The 23036-nt window shown below is 50.2% G+C and overlaps 2 protein-coding genes across 5 annotated transcripts in view; one reads left to right on the top strand and one right to left on the bottom strand.

Annotated features, from left to right (window-relative positions):
* The window catches only part of ABAT (4-aminobutyrate aminotransferase), an 86865-nt gene extending 75192 nt beyond the window's left edge, over positions 1–11673 (top strand). For all 4 annotated transcript variants that reach the window (XM_014480994.2, XM_070362951.1, XM_070362949.1 and 1 more), the window contains 5 exons: positions 979–1116; positions 2677–2844; positions 4293–4439; positions 6555–6666; positions 8508–11673. In XM_014480994.2, the coding sequence (XP_014336480.2) occupies positions 979–1116; positions 2677–2844; positions 4293–4439; positions 6555–6666; positions 8508–8629 (687 nt within the window). In that variant the 3' untranslated portion in view covers positions 8630–11673. The remainder of the gene's footprint in view (positions 1–978; positions 1117–2676; positions 2845–4292; positions 4440–6554; positions 6667–8507) is intronic.
* Positions 11351–22938, bottom strand: TMEM186 (transmembrane protein 186). Its single transcript, XM_005904371.3, has 2 exons — positions 22889–22938; positions 11351–21748 (listed from the first exon to the last, which is right to left on the bottom strand). The coding sequence occupies exons 1-2, from the start codon at positions 22889–22891 to the stop codon at positions 21113–21115; spliced, it is 639 nt and encodes a 212-aa protein (XP_005904433.2). The 5' UTR covers positions 22892–22938; the 3' UTR covers positions 11351–21112.
* Between the last annotated feature and the right edge of the window lie 98 nt (positions 22939–23036).

The following is a 23036-nucleotide window of genomic DNA, read 5'->3' as shown; positions in this document are numbered from 1 at the left end:
CTCTGCTTTTGAATATGCTATCTAGGTTGGTCATAACTTTCCTTCCAAGGAGTAAGCATCTTTTAATGAGCTATAGGGAAGGAGAATCTGAAAAAGAATATGTGTGTGTTTGTGTGTGTGTAACTTAGTTTGCTTTATACCAGCAACTAACACAACACTGTAGATTAACTATGCTTCAATGTTTTTTTAATGATTTTAATGTAGAAGGGTACCCATTTCTCCACATCCTCTCCAGCATCTATTATTTGTACACTTTTGATGGCGGCCATTCTGACTGGTGTGAGGTTGTAAGTTACTGTACTTTTGACTTGCATTTCTCTAATAATTAGTGATGTTGAGCATCTTTTTATGTGCCTGTTGGCCATCTGTATGCCTTCTTTGGAGGAATGTCTATTTAGGCCTCCTGACCATTTTTTGATTGGGTCATTTGGTTTTTTGTTACTGAGTTATATGAGCTGTTTGTATATTTTAGAAATTGAGCCCTTGTCTGTTGCATCATTTGCAAGCATTTTCTCCCAGTTCATTGGTTGTCTTTTTGTTTTGCTTATGGTTTCTTTCACTATGCAAAAGCTTATACATTTGATTAGGTCCCGTTTATTTTTGCTTTTATTTCTATTGCCTGGGAGACTGACCTAAGAAAAGGTTGCTAAAATTTATACCAGGGAATGTTTTGCCTATGTTCTGTCCTAGGAGTTTTGTGGTGTTGTGTCTATGTCTACGTCTTTAAGCCATTTTGAGTTTACTTTGTGTGAGGCATGAGGGTGTGTTCTAACGTCACTGACTGCCATGCAGCTGTCCAGGTTTCCCAGCACCACTTGCTAAAGAGAAACTGTCTTTTCTCCACTGTATATTCTAATGATAAGACACCATGACATCGTCAGCATAACTTCCAGGGGTCCACAGCACCCCCATGCCCATCCTCCTCGGGGGCTGCCCAAGAGCCCCCACGAGCCCTTGTCCCGGCCCCCTTTAATCCAGGTGGAGGACCTGATCGTGAAATACAGGAAGAAGAAGAGGACGGTGGCCGGCATCATTGTGGAGCCCATCCAGTCTGAGGGCGGAGACAACCACGCGTCGGACGACTTCTTCCGGAAGTTGAGAGACATCTCCAGGAAGGTCAGTGCCCGGGGCCAGTTAGTTGGTTTTCCAGGGCAAAGGGTGAGCCTGGACTCCTTGTAAACTTCCAGATGTTTCAGAGGCCACCTGTGGGCCTCGTGGATAGAAAACTTGGGGTTGACGGCAGGACAGGGAATTCTTCCCTAAAATCTTCTTCCAAAGTCAGCCTCCAACCTGCCACCTTAGGTGGTGGTGGTGGTTTAGTCGCTAAGTCGTGTGCAATTCTTGCGACCCCATGGGCAGTAGCCCGCCAGGCGCCTCTGTCCATGGGATTCTCCAGGCAAGAATACTGGAGTGGGTTGCCATTTCCTTCTCCAGAGGATCTTCCCAACCCAGAGATCAAACCCGGGTCTCCCGCTTTGCAGGCAGGTTCCATCTTAGGGACACTCTCAAACAAGAGAAGGTCCCAGGGAAAGCCTCAGCCCCCTCGTCCCTTTTCTTTCTGGGGATCCCACCTCATCTTTCAGCCCATTGTGGTTCACTCTCCACAGAAACCAAATGAACAAACTTTAATATCATGTCTATTTGGGGTTTCCCAGATGACCCTGTGGGCTTCCTCTGTGGCTCAGCTGGTAAAGAACCCGCCTGCAATGCAGGAGACCTGGGTTTAATCCCTGGGTTGGGAAGATCCCCTGGAGAAGGGAAAGGGTACCCACTCTAGTATTCTGGCCTGGAGAATTTCATGGATTGTGTAGTCCATGGGGTCTCAAAGAGTCGGACACAACTAAGCGACTTTCACTTTCAAATGACGCTAGCGGTAAAGAACCTGCCTGCCAATGCAGGAGACATAAGAGATGTGGGTTTGATCTCTGGATTGGGAAGATCCCCTGGAGAAGGGAATGACAACCCGCTTCAGTATTCTTGCCTGGAGAATCCCATGAACAGAGGATTCTGGCGGGCTACAGTCCACAGGGTTGCAAAGAGTCGGACACGACTGAAGCATTTAGCATGCCTGCATATCTATTTTAATGTGTCTTGGTCCATCCAAGCAGTCAGTTTACAGATAAAGGTGATAAAAATTTATTTAAACACAGATGCTAAGTAAATAATAGTCTAGGTGGACGTCCCTTGTGGTCTACTGGTTAGGACTCTGCGATTCCACTGAAGGGGCAGGGATTCGATCCCTGCTCCGGGAACTAAGATCCTGCCTATAGCATGGTGTGGCCAAAATTAAGACCAATAATAACAATAGTCCAGGTGCTGAGCAGAGCTGGCAAACATGGCACCTGAAGTTTGGGAAACGGAGCGCCTTACCATCGGGGCACGCCTCCTTCTGAGCACGTTGGCCTGCTCAGGAACCAAAGCCAGTGGATCAAGGAGCCTTTGATGTTCCGATTTTGTTCCAGTTGGGCAGTGGGAGGCCACGCGCAGACACAGCCCTGCAGGAACTGCCCTCCTAAGCCTTCGTTTGGTTTTGCACAGCCTGAGAACACGGGCCGGGTGCGAGGTTCAGAAAGCAGTGGCTCTTGGGCTGGATTCGGGGATCCGAGGTCCGAGGGGGGGCCCGAGGTGGGCGAGGTGCGCGCGGTGTTCATGTCTCCCTCACCCCGCCTGCGCCAGCACGGCTGTGCCTTCTTGGTGGACGAGGTTCAGACTGGAGGAGGCTGCACCGGCAAGTTCTGGGCCCACGAGCACTGGGGCTTGGATGACCCGGCGGACGTGATGACCTTCAGCAAGAAGATGATGACCGGGGGCTTCTTCCACAAGGAGGAGTTGCGGCCCAACGCTGTGAGTGGGGACCCTGCCTGTCTGTCCCCACCTTTGCTTTCCAGGGCAGGGGGCGTTGCTTTCTCTTAATTGCTTCTTTCTCACCAACAAGGCACTCAGTAAATACCTAAATGTCTCACAGAAGTTTCTGAAGCCTTATTTCTTCTCAACCTAATTTAAAGGCAATGGTTACAGTCACCCCAGCTCTCTCTGCAGGGTTGACTTTATAGCAGTCGATCTTCAGGCTTCTGATTTTTCTCTCTGTGCACAAGCAAAAATATTGTCAATAGCTGCTGCCGTGAACAGCGCCTTTGTCTCTGACCCAGTTCTAAATACTCTGCTTGTACTTTTAATCCTTACAACATCTAACCAAGTAAATGTTATTTTTCTCTCCCATTTTGCTAATGAGGAATCAGGCACAGAGACGTTAAGTAAGTTGTTTAAGGTCACACAGCCGGTTAAGTGACAAAGTCAAGATATAAACCCAGAGCTCATGCTCTTAACCACTTTACTGGAATGCCATATGTACATACAGATTCTCTCTTTCTCTCTCTCTCTCAGGGCCCAGGGTCCCTCCTTCCATCATACCTTCATATAGCTTCTACCCTCAAGGTCACCTCATGATCCAAAATGGCTACTTGGGCTCCAGCCCTCAAATTTCAATTTTAGGCAGTAGGAAGGAACAAGGAGGCAAGGACAGAGTGGCCCACTTCTCGTCCTTAAGCAGCTTTCCCAGAAATCCCACAACGTTTCTGTTTCTCCCGCTTTTGCCTAAGATCTGCTCACATGGCCACTCTTAACTGCAAGAGGGGCTGGGCAGTGTGTTTCAGCTGGGCTGCATTGACGCCTGAAAGAGGAGTAAAGGAGCGGCCTTTAAGGGCCAGGCTGCCATCGGTCCACTCCTGACTCCACCAAAGTGTTGTATGTTCACAAACAAATCACTTCACCTGGAACCCCAGCTCATCCTTTGTGAAAATAAGGATTGTGGTGATGAGGAGCCAACTGTCTCAGTTTCCCCAGGACTGAGGGATTTTCCAGGGCATGGATGAGTTGGTGTCCCTAATAGGAGTAACTAGAAGACCCACAGGGCTTCCCCAGTGGCTCAGCTGTAAAGAATCGCCTGCAGTACAGGAGACGCAGACTCGATCCCTGGGTGGGGAAGATCCCCTGGAGGAGGGCAACCCACCCCAGTATTCTAGCCTGGAGAATCCGGTGGACAGAGACTCCTGAAAGGCTACAGTCCATAGGGTCGCAAAGAGTCGAACATGACTGAAGCAACTTTAGCACACACGTGTTTAAGACCTACAAGATTGCTGTGATGGAAACAATTTGTTGAGACCATGTGTTATCCTCCCAGCCCTTAGCAGCTGCTTGCTGAGTTGATCTCTCTCCTCTTAAATGGGGAGAAGTGAGTCTGAGGCTACGTCTGGAACCTTTCTGATACCCGTGATATCTGATTCTGATTCCAGCCTTACCGGATCTTCAACACGTGGCTGGGAGACCCATCCAAGAACCTGCTGCTGGCCGAGGTCATCAATGTCATCAAGCGAGAGGACCTGCTGAACAACGCAGCCCATGCTGGGAAGGTCCTGCTCACAGGACTGCTTGACCTCCAGGTACTCCACCACCCCAGCCCCACCCCAACCTTCCAAGACCCCACCCATGGCTCCCAACGGCCCCTGGGGCAACAGCTGAGCCCTTCAGGGTGGCATCGCACCACTGCCCCAGTGATTCTGAATGGGCTGCACCATTTCTGTAGGGGAGCGCCTTCCTACCCCTCATTTCCAATCTTGTTCCCGGTTCCTGATGCTCCTCTGAGAGTTCAAACATCCTCCTCTGAGTTCAGACATCCCTCCTTTGAGAAACCTCCCCAACACTCCTCTCTTCTTCCCACCCGTGTGCCGCCTGTTCCCTCCCCTGGACCATCTTCTACACCCTGATCACTCCGTAGCAGTGCTCTCCAGGGGGACAGATTGCAAGCTCTTGTCGTTGTTCAGTTGTGTCCGACTCTTTGCGACCCCATGGACTGCAGCACACCAGGCTTCCCTGCCCATCACCAACTCCCAGAGCTTGCTCAAACTCATGTCCATCGAGTTGGTGATGCCATCCAGCCATCTCATCTTCTGTCATCCCCTTCTCCTCCTGCCTTCAATCTTTCCCAACATCAGGGTCTTTTCCAATGAGTCAGTTCTTTGCATCAGGTGGCCAAAGTATCGGAGTTTCAGCTTCAGCATCAGTCCTTCCAATGAAGGAAATGGCAACCCACTCTAGTACCCTTGCCTGGAAAATCCCATGGACAGAGGAGCCTGGTAGGCTACAGTCCATGGGGTCGCAAAGAGTCAGACACAGCTGAGCGACTTCACTTTCCTTTTTCCTTTCCTGATATGTGCTCTAGAGATATCTGTTCTTTACAATCTCAAATCGAGGATAAAGATATACAATGCACAGTCTTCAGTGTCAAACCTTCAGGCCTTCCATGACTTTATTTAGCCCTTCGGCTAGTGACACCCTTTCTCAGCAACTCCCTCAAGGCTCTGGGAACAGTCACTAATGGTTTTCCATCAGTCACATCAGTACTTCACCATCTTGTTTTCAAGATGTTTTTCCACGATGTACTTTTTACTGCTCCTAGCGCTTTGCCTGGGGGTGATGAGAAAGTCATTCTTATTTTTCAAAGAAGCTCTGTTAATTATAGTACAGGCCTGTGCATAGCATATTCCCTACAGTACTCCGCAGCAAGAGAGGCCACCACAATGAGAAAACCACGCGCCACGAGTAAAGAGTAGCCTTCCACGCACCAAAACTAGAGAAAAGCTCGCACAGCAAGGAAGACCCAACACAGCCAAAAATAAATAAATAAAAGTTAGAAAAGAACTTGCTTATCTGAAATTTATCTGGGTGTCCTGTATTTTTTTCTGGCACCCCTAAGCCAGAACAAGTTGAAGTTAGAAGAATATGATTCTCATTTTCTGGATGGGAATGGGAAGCTTTAAACCCAGGTCTGCCTGATTGTAGACGCTGAAGGGGTTAAGTGTGGCTGCTGAGACAGCTGAGCCCCTCCAACTGTGCTGCGTGTAGCTTGAAGGGGGATTTCTTTTTCTTTTCTTGGACTGGATTTGCATTTAGACTGAGGCTGGGTGGGAGCAGGTGCTAGAAAAAGCCTCTGGGAAGGATGGGAGCAGAAGGACCTTCCCACCTGCTGCCCGTTCCGTCCCCCATTGCCAGGGTGGCAGGGGAAATGTCGGACACTTCTGTGTCCCCTGGGGGGACAGCTGGGCCCCAATTGCAGTTGTCGGTGCCGGAGTGTGGACGTGTCAGGGCAGGCCGGGCTCTGCAAGGATCCTGTTGTTCTGAGGCTGTCCCTGCCCTGAGCCCAGTGGCCATGGGGTCCACATGGACTGATGGCTGCCTTGGCTCTTTTCTTTTTACTGCACCGGGTCTTCGTTGCTGCGTGGGCTTTCTCTAGTTGCAGTGAGCAGGGGCTAACCTCTAGTTGCGGCGTGCAGGCTTCTTGTTGCGGTGGCTTCTCTTGCCGCAGAGCACGGGCTCTGGGATGCGGGCCTCAGTCACTGTGGTGCACGGGGCTTAGCTGCCCCACAGGCCGTGGGATCTTCCCGGACCAGGAATGGAGCCCACATCCCCTGCATTGGCAGGCGGATTCTTAACCCCTGGACCACCAGAGAAGTCTTGCCTTCCTTTGCACTGATGCCGGTCTTGTCTCCCAACTGCAGGCCCGGTTCCCCCAGCTCATCAGCAGAGTCAGAGGGCGAGGCACCTTCTGCTCCTTCGACACTCCAGACGAATCCGTGCGGAATAAACTCATTTCAGTAGCCAGAAGCAAAGGTAAGGCAGCTGGGCAGCGGGGGGCGGGGAGGCGGGGGCAGTGACCACAGTTCCTGGTGGGGGGCCCACTGGGGCACAGAGGTGAACCCTCACAGGACTAAAAATAGTCTGAATCTCCTTTCTCAAAAGAAGAGAAAGTTACCAGGGAGCTTTATTTGTATGTTGATTCATGTGGCAATATTCCCCGAGGTAAGTGGTGCCTATGCTGGAAAGGATCAGGAAAACTTCCTTCAAGGAGTTTTCAATCTAGCAGGAAGGGGTGACATCAAAGAGAATATTTCAGAAACAACCTATTACAGTTTTAAGTCCTAGGATGGAAGAAAAGGAGCTAGAGAGCAAATAGCTAGGGAAAATGTCCAGGAGATCAGGGGAGGCTTCCTGGAGGAAGCAGCATTTTGCTGGATGAATACCGGTTGGCCAGGTGAAGAAGGTGAGAAGGAGCATTTTGGGCAGAGGGAGGGAGGTGTTCCTTTAGCTGGGTGAGACGGGGCTTAGAGTGTGACAAGGGACAGAGGCGGCGGCGGGCGAATCAGGTTCAGGTGGGTAAGGTTCAAGATTCCAGACTTTCTCCTGAGAGCTATGGGAGCCCTGGAAGTTTTAAGTGGGGGAGATCAGAGTGCCTGCTGGGTGTCTAAGCCAGTGTCTTCCACATGGACCATCTTAGAGGATCCCAGCAGCAACCCTGAAGGGCAGGGTAATTCATCTCCTCTTGAGAATGGGAAAAAAAAAAAACAAATTTCAGAGACTCTGTGCAACCCAGGCAAGGACCCCAATCTAGTCAAAGGTGAAGTCACCCTTTAAAATAAGCACATTCTGGGGACTCCCTGATGGTCCAGTGGTTAAGACTCTGCGCTTCCCCTGCAGGGGGCATAGGTTCTGTCCCTGGTCCAGGACACTAAGATTCCCGCAGGCCATAAATAAATAGATTTTTAAAATAAAATAAGCAGATTCCAGGAATTCCCTGGTGGTCCAGTGGTTAAGACTCTGCGCTTCCACTACATGGGGCACGAGTTCAAACCCTGGTCCGAGAAACTAAGATTCCCGTAGGCCATAAATAAATAGATTTTAAAAATAAATTCCAGGAACTCCCTGGCCTCCAGTGGTTAAGACTCGGCACTTTCACTGCTGAGGCCACAGGTTCCCTCCCTGATTGGGGAACTAAGATCCCGTATGCTAAAAAATAATAATAATAAGCAGATTCCATCTCTTGGACATGCTGCTGACCTGCCCACACTTTTGTAACTTACTTTTTTTCATAATTGTATTTATTCAGTTACTTTTGGCTGCACTCAGGCTGTCTCTAGTTGCAGGGAGCAGGGACTACTCTCTAGCCGCGTGGTGTGCAGGCTTCTCACTGTGGTGGCTTCTCTCGTGGCAGAGCACGGGCTGTAGAGCACGTGTGGCACACAGGCTTAGCTGCTCCGTGGCATGTGGGATCTTCCTGGACCAGGGGTCAAACCCGTGTCCCCTGCACCGGCAGGCCGATTCTTAACCACTGGACCACCAGGGAAGTGCTGTAATTTAGTTCTTTACTTATTTTCTCTCCCTGCCGCACCGTGAGTTCCTAGAAGGCAGGGACTTGGTCTCAGGGTTTCTCCATCAGCAGGGCTAGTTTGGGGCAACAGAGCTGGCATTTGCAGTTGGAAGGGAGGGAGGAAAGAGAGAAGGTGGGTGAGCTGGGTGATGGGAGACAGTGAGAAGGCTGGATGGGTGGCTAGCGGAAGGATGAAACAGTCCAGATGGATGGTAGCACCCCTGTGTGACCGCGCCCCCAGGGGACCCCCAGCAGGTGACTCTGAGCCCGAGCCCCTAACCCACCCACCCCTTGCCTCTCCTTCCAGGCCTGATGCTGGGGGGCTGCGGCGACAAGTCCATCCGCTTCCGTCCCACTCTGGTCTTCCGAGATCACCACGCCCACCTGTTCCTCAATATCTTTAGTGACATCCTAGCTGACTTCAAGTAAAGAAGCCCTCTCCTCCACGCTCTGAGGACGGCCTGACCTCAACCGTTGTCCAATTGATTAGTTCGCCTAATTCATGTTTTCACTCAAAGTTTCAGAGGTGAAGGCATAAACTGAACGGTTACTTGTGAAGGAGGGGATGTCTCTGGTGGCTTGGGGGCAGGGAGGGGCTGGTTGGGGTCTCCGTCTCCGCGGAGCCGGTGGCGCACATTGATTTTCAGCTCAGAGATTCTGCTTGAGCCCTGGACTTAGTCTTAGGATGGTCCCTGGGGGTCCTGGCCACATAACTGCCCACCAGGAACCCCCCCAATACCTTTTGAAGCCAGTCAAGGGAATGACACCTGCTGCTGGGGCTGGCGGCTGGGGCTCCTGGGTTCCGTTCCACTCAAGGGACACATTCAGAGAGGGGAGGATGCTGGTTCTCCCTCCCCTGTCCTATGCAAACAGTCTCATGTCCCCCTCATCCCTCTCTGAGCATGTCCCATGGGCAGTGCAGTGATGGGCAGGACAGAGCATGGGAAGGCAGGATGGCAGGGACATGAGACTGAGCTTTGGGCTGTGGGAAGGGGGTCTTCTAGCCACTCCCCCGATGCATCTGGGGATTTCTCTCCAAACTGTGAATTCTCTCCTTGATGGGGTTTCATCCTGGGAGAATCTCTGGGCGGCATCACCAACCAGTCTTAGTCACCACTCTCATTCCCCAAGTCCCCTCCCTCCTGTTAGGCGTCAGCCCAGACCTCCCTCCTGGGAAGGAAAGCTGTAGCCCATCACCCTGGGACACACTCCCGGGAGTGTCAGCCCAGGCCGGGGACAGCAGAGACCACCCCCCCCTTCCTGTCCTCCCAGCTTCTGGGGTCTGACTTTGGACCCCTGGTCGGGGGGAAACCCTTTCTCTAGCTTCTGCTCATCCACCTCTGCTCCACATGTGAGCAGTGCCCCAGGAATGTTTTCCGCTCCGTCAGAGGGACTTGGTTACAGGACCAGGTTTCTTCTTGCGGGAGGCGTCATGCATTAAACACACAGAGCTCCAGGCAGGAAAATGCAGCCTGTCAGGGCGCGGCGATTTCCTTGTCGTTATTGCTCTGAGTGAGATTTTCCCGCCACGCGTGAGTGTGAGAGGACCAGGCAGGTGATGCTTAGAGGACGCTTCATTGGACAATGGCTGAGGTTCAGGGGGGTCTCTCCTGGAGATGAGACAATTTGCAACTGATATGACTTCAGTTGCTTCTAAAACAGAGCAGCAGGTCATCCTAGAGCAATGAGGTGTGGTTTAGTGGGTAGATGAAGGAAGTCTGTCCAAAAGGAAGCCATTGGGGTCTCCTCATGCCTTGGTTGACTGTTTTGGGGAGCCGGGCAGATCAAGAATCTCAATTCAGCACTTTTCTCTTTTAATAACTAATCATCCAAAGATCTCAAAGTGCTTTGGTTTTTTTCTTCCCGCTTCCACTGTTCAGCAGATTTGGTCATCAACCTATGTTTGCCGAGAGTGAAAGGCAAACTCACATGTTTAACAAGAACACGGACAGATCCGTGAATACTGGTTCACCCCACATCCTGCACTCAGTGCTAATCTGTTGCTTTTAAGGAGCTCTGCTGTGTCCGAGGGCATGCGCACTGCCAGCTAAGTGGAGTTCCCTCTCTCTACAACTTTCACTCACTTGTAGATTCATTTATTTATCCAGTCATTCATTCATGAAACTTGCATTAAATACCTGCTCTGTCCCAGGCCCAGTGCTAAGCACTAGAAATCCAAAGGTGAAATAAAACCTAGTCCCTGCTCTCAAGGGACTCACCCTCCCATTGGGAACGACAGACTCTTAAACCAACAATCAATGCAGAATGGCAAGTGCCATAACAGCAGTATGTGTGGGAACATCAGGAAATCAGAGGGTGTGACCTGATCCACCTAAGGGTCAGAGGAGGGTCCAAGGAGAAAGTGACATTTAAGCAGGGTTTTGCAGGATGCGTAAGAGTTCACCTAGCAGACAAGGCAAGGAAGTGTTGCAGAAAGGGAACAGCATATGCAAAGACACGTCCGTTCACAGCCTCACACCTTTCACAGGGGATCCAGATTCCACAGGCAATATCCCAAGATTCAAGGCCTTATTTAACAAACAAGCAAAATGCAAACCAAACCATACTTCACATATGCTTTCTCTGGAGAAACAGCATCGGATCCAAACAAACTGTGAGGTTCCTGGAGTCCAAAAGGTTTTTAAGCCAGTGCCCAAGCAGAAACATGGCTCTCTTTGGTGGAGAGACTGGCTCCAATATTTTGTTCTCTCCCCATAGGGCATGGACAGATAAATGAAATTTTTTTTTTTTTTAATCTGGAGAGTCACAGCCAGACTTATTCACTCCTTACCAAGGGAAGTTACTTCTTAGAAAACTTTTTAAGCCATTTATCAGCCAGTTCTCATTGACTCAGGGCTGAGTGAGTTCCTGAGACATCCTCTTTTGGAGGTGGGGGGTCTAGCTGGAAGAACTTCAAGGTAAAGATTCTCAGCAGTGTTCAAGAAACTTGTCAGAGGTTAGTGGAACACAGGGAGAGTAGAAAACAGGTGCAGAAGAGTTTTTTTGACCTATGGTCTGGAAATGAATCCATCCCACAGTAGTGCCATGGAGTTTAGTACATGTCGCTAGGAAATCTCATCCCTTTTACAGAAAAACGAGGTCCAGTAATAGCAAATCTTAGCACATCCTCACTTTTATTATAAATGGGTGTTTGTTTTTTTTTTTACAATTTTTACTGACACTCAGTAACCATGCAAAGTTGTGTACAACATTCATCTGTCTATATATCTATACGTGTCTATATCTATCTATATATCAACTCATGGTAGAAAACCATAGCTAGGGAACCTCGCCGACTTACCCGCATACAAAATGATCTTGTTTACAGTATTCTGTTGACAGTGCCAATAAATGATAAAGAAATTAACGCGTCACGATGTAACGGATGACCCTATGCCCAATTCCATGAATTCAATCTGTTTCCTGTGTTCATCAGTATTCTTAAATTAAAAACAAAATGTTTATAATGGAAACATCTGCGTATAAGTGGTCTTTTTGGTTAGAAATGGTTTTGGTAAGGACTCATTTGACAAGTTCTTATTAAGCACGTATGATAAAAGTGCTTAATCATAACTCTTCAGGATGTCTTGGGGTAATTCTGTGCCTGCATTAAGTCTGCCTTGGGCTCAGGAAGCCTGCTGAGGCCATTCAGTTCATCAGAGTTCATCTAAGGTATACCACGTGTCGGGGGTGGACAAGGTGTGGTCCTCGGCTCACCTGCCATGGGCCTGTCTAAGGACCAGGATACAGGAGGATGCTGTTTGTGAAAAAAAAAGACAGGCCCGAGGCATGGTGGAAGTTAGGCCCCTGAATTTCAACCTCACGGTTGAGTGAGAACGGCTCCAATGACTCAGAGGAGGGGTAGAAGGCATTCCAGACCAAGAGAACAGCCAGCTGAAGGCTGGGTGAGGCAGGCAGGTCTGTGGCGTTCAGCATGACTGTATCACAAAGAAGGGGAGACGGGAAGAGCCTGGAGACCAGGCCAAAGAAGAAGGCAGGGCACGGATCCAGAGGGCCTTCTGAGCCAGGCTGGGCCTGCCACACAGTGATGGAGTCACCGAAGGGCTGGGGTAAGGGGGTAATCAACGTGCATTCTCGAAAGAATGTCCCGAGTGCCCACTGTGAACATCAGAGCGCCTGGACCACCAGGTGGGAATCTGTGGCCTTGAAATGACTGGGTGGCCCGACCAGGACAGCAGTAATGGGCTGGATTGGGAGATCCAATGGGATCTCTCCCAGTAATGGGAGAGGCCGAGCACAGAACCCACAGAGCCCAGGACACTGACAGTCCACACTAGGTACCTTGTGTTGCTTCATTTTTAATGTTTTTAATTTATTTGGCTGCACCGGGTCTCCGTTGCACCATGTGAGATCTTTTTTTTTAACTTGTGCCATGTGGGATCTAGTTCCCTGACCAGAGATCGAACCCAGGCCCCCTGCCTTGGCAGTGTGGAGTCTTAGCCACTGGGAAATCCCAACACTGGACACACTTTGGAGTCGGCCTAAAGAGCTTTGTAAAACTCCTAATGCTTGTGCCCCACCCCAAACCAATTCAACCACATTCTTTCTGCCACCGCTTGAGGTGGTTAAGTTGAGGACCAGCTGGCATCAGCCCACAGGCAGGTTGCAGCATGGGAAAGCGGGGAAGAGATGCTGAGTCAGCACCTGGGGGCGGGGGGGGCAGGGGCGGGGCGGGGAGAAAGAGAGATAAAAAAAAAAGTCTGCCTCTCCTGTCCTCCTGGTGTCCTGACCTGGAACCAGGCAGGGGTCGTGGGCTCCTGACTCGCTTCTGTGCCCAGCTGGCTCCGTAACCCTACACAGCCCTTATTTTTCTCACGTGGAAAATGTATGGTTTGGATCACAGGATTTTCAGTGTTCCTTCTGGCTGGGACACCCAACACATCTATGAAATAATTGCACTTGGAAAGTAATATCTACCATTAAATGTGCTTTTAAGAATAATCACAGGTAATGATAATATTTATCATTTGTTTGAGCATCTGCTACCTGTGAGAATATTCTGGTGAAAGTGAAAGTGTGAGTTGCTCAGTCATTTCTGACTCTGCGACCCCATGGACTATAGACCTCCAGGCTCCTCTGTCTATGGGATTCTCCAGGCAAGAATACTGGAGTGGGTTGCCATTCCCTTCTCCAGGGGATCTTCCCTACCCAGGGATGGAACCCAGGTCTCCTGCATAGCAGGCAGATTCTGAGGTACCATCTGAGCTACCAGGGGAGCCCATATTCTGCTGGGGCTTTGTAATTGTCACAACACGCCTATGCATGTGGCAGCCTGTTTGTAAACTGAGAAGCCTGATGCTCAGATAGGTTGGAGACCCTGCCCAGCATCATGCAGCCTAGAAGCGGGGATTTGAGACATGGTGGGGGGCGGGGGGTGTGCATGCACACATTCCATCAGCATGGGGTTGATTGAGGAGCGACCACTCAGGACACTTCTCTCTGCCATTCTGGCCACTGGCCTAAGAAAGTGGACTTGAACTGGCCAGCATTAGTGTAAGCTCCTGAATGTATATCCCTAAGGCAGGTAGGTGGAAGGTGCCAGGACTTCTGTTAAAAACAGTTACTGTTTCCATTTTTCTGTCCTTCTTCCCGCATGCCCCCAGGAGTAGGCAGGACAAGGCAGGAGAATGATCAGCTGCTTTCTAGCTGGGCAACCTTGAGCAAGTGCCTTCACTTCTCTGAGCATCACCCGCAGAGTGAGACGGATCATGGTAATGCAGCTGACACTTATTGAGGGCTTTCCTGGACCAAGCGCTATTTTAAGTGCTTTTTGTGTAGGAAGTCAGTCCCTTCAACCACCTTCGGTGGGTGCTTTGAGTGTCATCAATTCACAAAGGAAGAAACCAAAGCACAGAGAGCGATTAAATGACTGGCCCAAACTCACAGCCCGGGAGTGACAGGGCTGGGGTTCCAACCAGCTAGAAGTCTTGCTTCCAAACATGGTGCTTTCCATACTCGTGCAACTTCCGGCTCTCCAACTCCAGCCGTTGCTGGGGGATTCAAGAAAAGCACATAATCATCGCCTGACAAGTAACAGGTGCTGAATACATGCTGGTTCCTTCGGCCACTTGATCTCCAAGCATGGAGTTCACACATAGCTCTAAATATAAAATCTACTTCCCAACAAGGAGACAAGTCCCACCAGATCCCAGGGTAGCTTACAACAGTTAATCAGTAAAATGGATGCTTTGTCTCTAGGGTTGGTACAGACACGGCCAGATGGTATTGGCCCTGCCTGATTAACCCTCATCAGGCAAGAATTTACAGTTGAATGAATGCTGCACAGTCAAAACAAGGCCATAAAAGTTGGGATTCTGCCCAGGTTTCAAAAGGACCCTGTGGCTTTCCATTCAGGACTCATGAGTCCTGAATTCTTAAAGCAGCCTAGGGCAAGCTCCTAGTTATTTGGGTAACTTGCCCCAGGCTGGCCCCCTGCAAGCAGCTAAGCCCATCAGATCTGTTTTGGGGATTGCATTAAATGTGCCTGTTTATGATGGGATGGGGGTGGACTACCTGGGCCTATAACAAGGTAAGGCTCAGTTTCGATAACCAAGAGAGGAAGGACAGGGCTTCCGAGGTGGAGCTAGTGGTAAAGAACCCACCTGCCAATGCAGGAAATATAAGAGACTTGGATTTGATCCCTGGGCGGGGAAGATCCCCTGGAGGAGGGCATAGCAACACACTCCAGTGTTCTTGCCTGGAGAATCTTCATGGACAAAGGAGCCTGGTGGGCTATGGCCCATAGGGTCACAAAGAGTTGGACACAACTGAAAGCGACTTAGCACACACACATGCATCAGATCAGATCAGATTAGATCAGTCGCTCAGTCGTGTCCGACTCTTTGCAACCCCATGAATTGCAGCACGCCAGGCCTCCCTGTCCATCACCGACTCCCGGAGTTCACTGAGACTCACGTCCATTGAGTCAGTGATGCCATCCAGCCATCTCATCCTCTGTCGTCCCCTTCTCCTCTTGCCCCCAATCCCTCCCAGCATCAGAGTCTTTTCCAATGAGTCAACTCTTCACATGAAGTGGCCAAAGTACTGGAGTTTCAGCTTTAGCATCATTCCTTCCAAAGAAAGCCCAGGGCTGATCTCCTTGCAGTCCAAGGGACTCTCAAGAGTCTTCTCCAACACCACACTTCAAAAGCATCAATTCTTTGGCGCTCAGCCTTCTTCACAGTCCAACTCTCACATCCATACATGACCACTGGAAAAACCATAGCCTTGACTAGACGAACCTTTGTTGGCAAAGTGATGTCTCTGCTTTTGAATATGCTATCTAGGTTGGTCATAACTTTCCTTCCAAGGAGTAAGCGCCTTTTAATTTCATGGCTGCAGTCACCATCTGCAGTGATTTTGGAGCCCAGAAAAATAAAGTCTGACACTGTTTCCACTGTTTCCCCATCTATTTCCCATGAAGTGATGGGATCAGATGCCATGATCTTAGTTTTCTGAATGTTGAGCTTTAAGCCAACTTTTTCACTCTCCACTTTCACCTTCATCAAGAGGCTTTTTAGTTCCTCTTCACTTTCTGCCACAGGGTGGTGTCATCTGCATATCTGAGGTTATTGATATTTCTCTCAGCAATCTTGATTCCAGCTTGTGTTTCTTCCAGTCCAGCGTTTCTCATAATGTACTCTTCATAGAAGTTAAATAAACAGGGTGACAATATACAGCCCTGACGTACTCCTTTTCCTATTTGGAACCAGTTTGTTGTTCCATGTCCAGTTCTATCTGTTGCTTCCTGACCTGCTTATAGATTTCTCAAGAGGCAGATCAGGTGGTCTGGTATCCCCATCTCTCTCAGAATTTTCCACAGTTTCTTGTGATCCACACAGTCAAAGGCTTTGGCATAGTAAAGACAACAGTTCCCAGCTCTGCACACTGTGAATGCCCCTGGCTGCAGCTGACTCACCGCAGTCTGCAGGACCCCCTGTCTTAGCTCAGGCTGCTCAAACAGGATACCATAGGCAGGGACTTCCCTGGGGGTCCAGTGGTTAAGACTCTGGCTTCTAATGCAAGGGGCATGGGTTCCATCTCTGGTTGGGGAACTAAGATCCTAAGATCTCACATGCCACACAGCACAGCCAAAAAATATAATAATAAGAATAATAAAATAACTTTAAAAAATAAATACTAACAAAAATAAATTAAAAAAAAAAAAGAATACCATAGACAGGGCAGCATAAACAGCCAACATTTATTTCTCACGAGTCTGGAGGCTGGAAGTTCATGGTTGGGTCCTTGGTGAGGGTCTCTTCCTACTTGTCCTCACATGGCACTGATTCCATAATGAGGGCCCCACCCTCATGACTTCATCTAACAAGAATCACCTCCCAGAGGCCCCACCTCCAAACAGCATCACACGGCTGCGGGGGCGTTTCTACATACGAATTTTAGGAGGGGACACAAACACTCAGTCCATAGCAACTACCATGTGAAAACACATGCTACAGGTCACCCCATTTCCTGTTGGTTTTGTTGTTGCTAATCTGGGGCATGGGGACAGCTCCTGGGTGCTGCCCTGCTGGTGCACTGCAGAGGCCCTAACCCATTTCTGTTGCCACAGGGTGACCCGGGATCGTGGGGGGCTGCGGGGAGAGGGGGGCGCAGCAGGAATGAAGGGGTGGAATGATGCATTTGCTCTGTGCGCCCTCTGCTGGTACTGTGCAAGCAAACCACACATCCTGGAAGCGGACTGAAGTGAAAGCTGCTCAGTCGTGTCCAACTCTTTGCGACTATACAGTCCATGGAATTCTCCAGGCCAGAATACTGGAGTGGGTAGCCTTCCCTTCTCCAGAGATTGGACCAACCCAGGGATCGAACCCAGGTCTCCAGCATTGCAGGCAGATTCTTAACCAGCTGAGCCACAAGGAAAGCCCAAGAATACTGGAGTGGGTAGAGTTGGCTCTTCCCGCCAAAACTGGTGAGAATCTAGGCTCTCATCTCCCACTGCGCTGACACTTCTGGGCTGTGACTGTCAACCTAGATGACCATGGAAATCACCATCACCTAAGGAAGCTGGGCATGGGCCTGGGCCTGCGGGTCTGCTCAGTCATGTCCGGCTCTTTGCGACCCTATGAACTGTAACCCACCAGGCTCCTCTGTTCAGAGGACTTTCCAGGCAAGAATACTCGGCAATGGTGTTTTTTTTATAGGTCTCCAGGTGATTCTACACGTGGAGCCCAGATTGAGAACCTTTAGGGGGGGAAAAAATGGCTGAGAGAAACAAAATCCACAGAGACACGTTATTCTGGTGCTTCCCATCCTGACCATCTATTTCAGAAATTCCCAGCCTGGGTGCATTGCAGAATTAGCCTCAAGCTTGACCAGGGAAGTGCTTACAAGTATCCTAATAGGCTTATTTGAGTTCATTTTGGGTTGTAGTAAGTCAAAAGTGAAAGTGAAAGTACAGTCACTCAATCGTGTCCGACTCTTTGCAACCCCATGGACTGTAGCCTACCAGGCTCCTCCCTCCATGGGTTTCTCCAGGCAAGAGTACTGGAGTGGGTTGCCATTTCCTTCTCCAGGGGATCTTCCCAACCCAGGGTCAAACCCGGTCTCCCACATTCCAGGCAGATGCTTTAACCTCTGAGCCACCAGGGAAGCCCCTAATAAGTCAAGGTCAAACCATTAATCCTTAAGACATTTTATAGGAACAGACTATCAAATAGCACAGCCTTGGGAAAACAGGCTCACAGGCGTTGAAGGCATCTGATGAGCAGGTGAGGGAAGGGTAGAGCCAGGCTCCAACTATATAATCAAGTCTTCTGTATAACTGAATCCTCACCATAAACTTTTTTTAAAGTCTTTTTTTGATGTGGACCATTTTTTGTCTTTATTGAATTTGTTGCAATATTGCTTCTGTTTTTTGCTTGTTTTGGCTTTTTGGCTGCAAGGCTTGTGGGATCTTAGTTCCCGAACCAGGGATCAAACCCACGCCCCTTGCACTGGATGGCAAAGTCTTAACCACTGGACCACCAGGGAAGTCTCCACACTATAACTTCTTGAGGGTTAAGTCAGAGAAAGAAACTGGAAAAGGAGAGACTTCTATGTAGAAGATATCTGGGGAGAAAAGCTTCCAGGCAGAGGAACTGTGTCATTACAAAGGCCCTGAGGCTGGAGGGTGCTTGACTATTGGAAGAGGAGCAAGGGAAATACAGCCGAGTGAAGTGACTGGCACAGAGCTATGGATGAGGCAAGGAAGCTGGGGGAAGAGTCCAGGCCATGCTCCAGGCAGGACCTATAGACCACAGTAAGAATTTCAACTTCTATAGAAGTGATGCAATCCTCTTTTTTCAAAGGATCACTTTGGCTGCTGTGAGAACAGGCTCTAGCAGGGTAAGGACGGAAGCAGCAAGCTGCAATAATCTAGAGGCCACAAGGGCAGCGTGGATCAGGGTGGCGGGGCTGGCGGAGGTGAGAGCAGTCAGGTTCTGGCTGTTTTAAAGTCGGTATAAAACAGTCTGTCAATGGAACCACATGCCATTTACCCCGAAGAGCCGGCACTTCTGAGTGGGTCTGAAGCCCTCTGGGACCCTCCAGGCCCACCACCAGACTCTGGGTCATGCCTTCCACTGCACACACAGCCCCTCTACCTAGGGAACCCACAGACACACCGTGGCTGACAATGGGGGTGAGGGGAGGGCTGGACAGCATTCCCAAACATCTGAGACACACAATCACAGCCCCACCCACCCAGACCATGGCCTCTGACTGGCAGAAATTAACACAGAGGAAGAAACTGTTAAAGGAGAGACTTCTATGTAGATACCTACGGAGAAAATTAACAGAGGAAACAACAAACCCACAATAAGCCTAGTCCTATCGCTTGCATCATTAACTAAAGACAAATACAAATTAAAGCCGCTTCCTCTTGTTCCGAAGTGCTCCCAAGCTTTCAGAGTTCTCTTTTTCTCTGACCAGCAAAGCTTCCCCACAGTGATATGGATCCAAATCAGGGTCCTCCCTGAGCAAGGGTGTCCATCCTGCTCCTGTCCAAGGCAGGACAGTCTTGCTGCTCCCGCAGCCCACCTCCTCCTCACACCTGGGGTGCCCTTCAAGGTCCGGGCCCCAGGCCATCTGAACCCTGCTCCCCAACTCACCCCCTGCTGTTGTTCTGCTTTGGACCACCCTACTCTTCTCTTGCCTTGCACATTTCCCTGTCTCTAACACACATACACTTAGCATCCGGCCTCCTCCCCACTGACACTGTCGGCCCCACAAAGGCCCCAAATCCCCTCGTTTTCTGAACTACATACGATGCCTTACACCCAGCATTAGAGGTCTGGGATGACTGGCTGACTTGGAAGCCTTCGGTAACAAACTGTGTTTGTTTGTTTATTATCTTTTTTTTTTCTAGTTGTGCTGAGTCTTCGATGCTGTACAGGCTTTTCTCTTGTTGCAGAGTGGGGGTTACTCTCCAGCTGCGCTTCTCACTGCAGTGGTTTCCCTTATTGCAGAGCAGGTGCTCCAGGACATGTGGGCTTTGGTAGATGTGGTTCCCAGGCTCCAGAGCACAGGCTGAGCAGCTGTGGCGCATGGGCCCAGAGGCTATGCAGCACGTGCGATCTTCCTGGACCAGGAATCAAATCGAGCCTGAATCTTCTGCCCTGGCAGGCGAACTCCACCACTGGGGCACCAGGGAAGCCCCAAACCATCTTGAATTATATGCTTTACTTGCTTCTGTGAAATGCAGTAGATTAAGAAGATCTAACTTGGTGCAGTGGTTAAGAATCTACCTGCTAATGCAGGAGACCCAGGTTTGATCCCTGGGTCAGGAAGATCCCCTGGAGGAGGAAATGGCAACCCACTCCAGTATTCTTGCCTGGAAAATCCCATGGACAGAGGAGCCTAGTGGGTTACAGCCCATGGGGTCACAAAGAGTGGGACTCGACTGAGCACACACAGGCAAAAAAAAAAAACGTGTTTCATGTTATCTTGATGATAAAGTCATCTTTCTCAAAATGCCATTTTTCAGTCTACACAGAGGAAGGAAACCTCTCCAAATATTTGATCTTTATGACATTCTTTACAACAATGGAAAATGGAAATCATTTAAAAGGACCAGCTACATCCACTCAGTGGAATATTTTGCAATTACTCATTTTCTTTTTTTGCATAAAAAGTATTTAAAAGAATCAAATAATCTGGGCCTTTTGTTTTTATGTATTTGTAAGGTATACTCCCCATTTTTTTCTAATTTTGAGATCTAATTGGCATATAGCATTGTATTATTTAACATATACAATATAATGATTTTATATATATATATAGTAAAATTACAGTAAGTTAACATCCAGCATCTCGCACAGTTAACAAGGTTTTTCCCTTGTGGCTATTCTAAATGATCAACCCCTCCAGCCGCTGGGTGTACCAGGAGGCGCAGCACCGGGCGAGCGAAATCCCTCCCCGTTGCCTGGGACCCCTTCAACAAGCCACCAGCTCTGCATCAGCAGTGACATCCAACCATCCCAGGAGACCAGGAGGATTTTTTTCCCACTTTACAGACGTGAAAACTAAGGTTCTGAGAGACTTCATAACCTGGCTTTGAGAACTAACAGAACACAAGTCGAACACAAGTCCCCCATACCTGTCCGATTTCACAGCAGAGGATGGTTTGAGCAAACCTGTCATTGCTTTCTCCGAGAACCTATCAGAAACTTCTGGCCATTATCTCGATGCCACACGCAAGTCCAGTGAAGAATCTGCACTCGGGGCCTCTTTCCTAAACCCGGCTACTAACGCCTACCTTGTGAGTTTTCTCACAGACATAAGTTTCCAGGCAGCCCAACCCAGTCCTTCAGCCCCGCCCACACTCTCTGCCTTCCTACCGGGGCCTCCCGGCATCCACCTGGGCTCCCGGCATCCACTTGGGCTCCAGGCCATTCACTTGAGCGCGTCCAGCACCCCGAACACCTGCGTGAACCGCTCTTGGTCCAGGACGCGCCCGTAGCGCAGGGTGAGGTAGAAGGTCTGTTTCCCACTGTACTGCTGGATCCGCATGAACAGCTCCTGGGGCCGATCCGGGCTCTCCGTCATGGGGATCACGTCGGCCACGGGGCAGTAGGTGTCCTGTCGCCGGCCCCAGAAGGTCAGGTGGGCCACCCGCAGTACGGTGCCCGCCTCGTTCACATACAGGATGCCCACCAGCCTCCGGAAGAAATGGCTCATCCAGCACAACATGGCCAGGGCAAAGCCGGCGACCCCGCCCGCCAGGCACAAGGAGCTGAAGGGCATGAGGCCCTGGGAGTAGCAGTAGAGGCCCGGTGGCAGGGCGGCCACCGTCAGGGCCGTCTGTGCCACCTTCAGCCGAGACAGGTACCCGAAGGCCTTGATGGCGTCGAACCGGTACACCATCTGGAACTTCTCCGTCTCTGGGCCCAGTGGCTTCTCCTTGGAGTGGGGCGGCCCGCTTCCCACCCACCTCCTGGGATCCTGCCCACCGCAGCAGCACAGCCGGTGGAGGGGCCGGCCCCAGGCGGCTGGCCCTGGCGACCGCGCCACAGCTCGGAGGACGGCAGCCTGGAAGGGAGACAGGGAGACCATTTCTCTCAGGGAACTCAACCATGCGGATCACTCAAGGGACAGGTGCAAAGCCCCTCACACAGAGGCCAGTCCTGTGAGATCGGCATTACTGCCAGACATGGAAAGAAAGGTAAAGCCAGTGGCTTTGTTTGCTGTTGTTCGTTGCTAAGTCGTGTCTGACTCTCTGCGACCCCATGGACTGCAGCCCATCAGGCTCCTCTGTTGCTTTACCTCACAGATCTTCAGGAAAGCTGTGCACCCCAGGAACCACCACTTCTACTTTATCATGGAGGAAACTAAGCCCAGAGAAGGCAAGCAATGTACCCAAAGACCCACAGTCAGTCGGCGGGGCAGAGTCTGATTTTTAAAAGTGGTCCTCCTTCCTCCAGGTAGTTCAAGTAAATATGGGAAAGGAGGTACAACCTTCATTCATTCAACAGTTATCCTGCGAAAGGACAGCTCTACGCTGCCACTGAATAATCCATAGCCTGTGTGACATTTCCTCAGGCAGGAAACGCCATCAGTGTCCTAGTGGGGAACAAACCCGGGAGATAGTCATCACAATAACTTCCCAATTCTCGGTTAGATTAAAGCGTCTTCTTGGGGTCTGAAATGAAACGCTATTTCTTGGCCTAGACTGAGAAGGGGTTGAACGAAGGAGGAGGAAGGGATGGAGGAATCAACCCGCTGCGCTAGGGTTTCATGAGGCGCAGTTTCACACCTCGAATAGTGCAGTGAAAGATATTTTGGGCGGTGGAGTCAGATCTGGGTTCCAATCCCGACTGCTACAGTCACCAGCTGTGGATCCTTGGGCAAATTACTCCGCCTCTCTGGGCCTCAGTTTCTTCATCTTTAAAAACGGGGATCCAGAATATACTGAATGTGATGATGGTTTGAAAGACTTCAAAACGCACTTAATGCACTCCGAGTGCTCAGTGAGTTTTAGTTATTGCCAGCTGTTGGTCCACGTGACCGGAGGGCAAAGTAAGGCGGGAAGCAGAAAATTAAAACCCACGCGGATGTCCCTCTGGCACATTCTCCGAATGAGAACCCCTGGCGTCTGCATACTTGCCCCAGGCGTGCCCCGGACCCCCAAAGCACATCACCTCCCTCGCTCCCCACCAGTCGCTTTCTTACCATGGAACCACTGCCCGGTGCCGGAAGTGAATCCACCTGCTCCCGGAACCGCTAAGAGCGCGTGCTGGGCCCTAATAGGACAGGGTAGAGGCGCGTTGCATTCTGGGACCTGTAGTCCAGGGCACATCCCAGAGCCGCTAGTGGCCGG

This window comes from Bos mutus, chromosome 25, assembly GCF_027580195.1.
Source record: "Bos mutus isolate GX-2022 chromosome 25, NWIPB_WYAK_1.1, whole genome shotgun sequence".
NCBI classification, from domain to species: Eukaryota; Metazoa; Chordata; class Mammalia; order Artiodactyla; family Bovidae; genus Bos; species Bos mutus.
The sequence above is the reverse complement of the archived record's forward strand: the minus strand, read 5'-3'. Positions and strand labels throughout refer to the sequence as shown.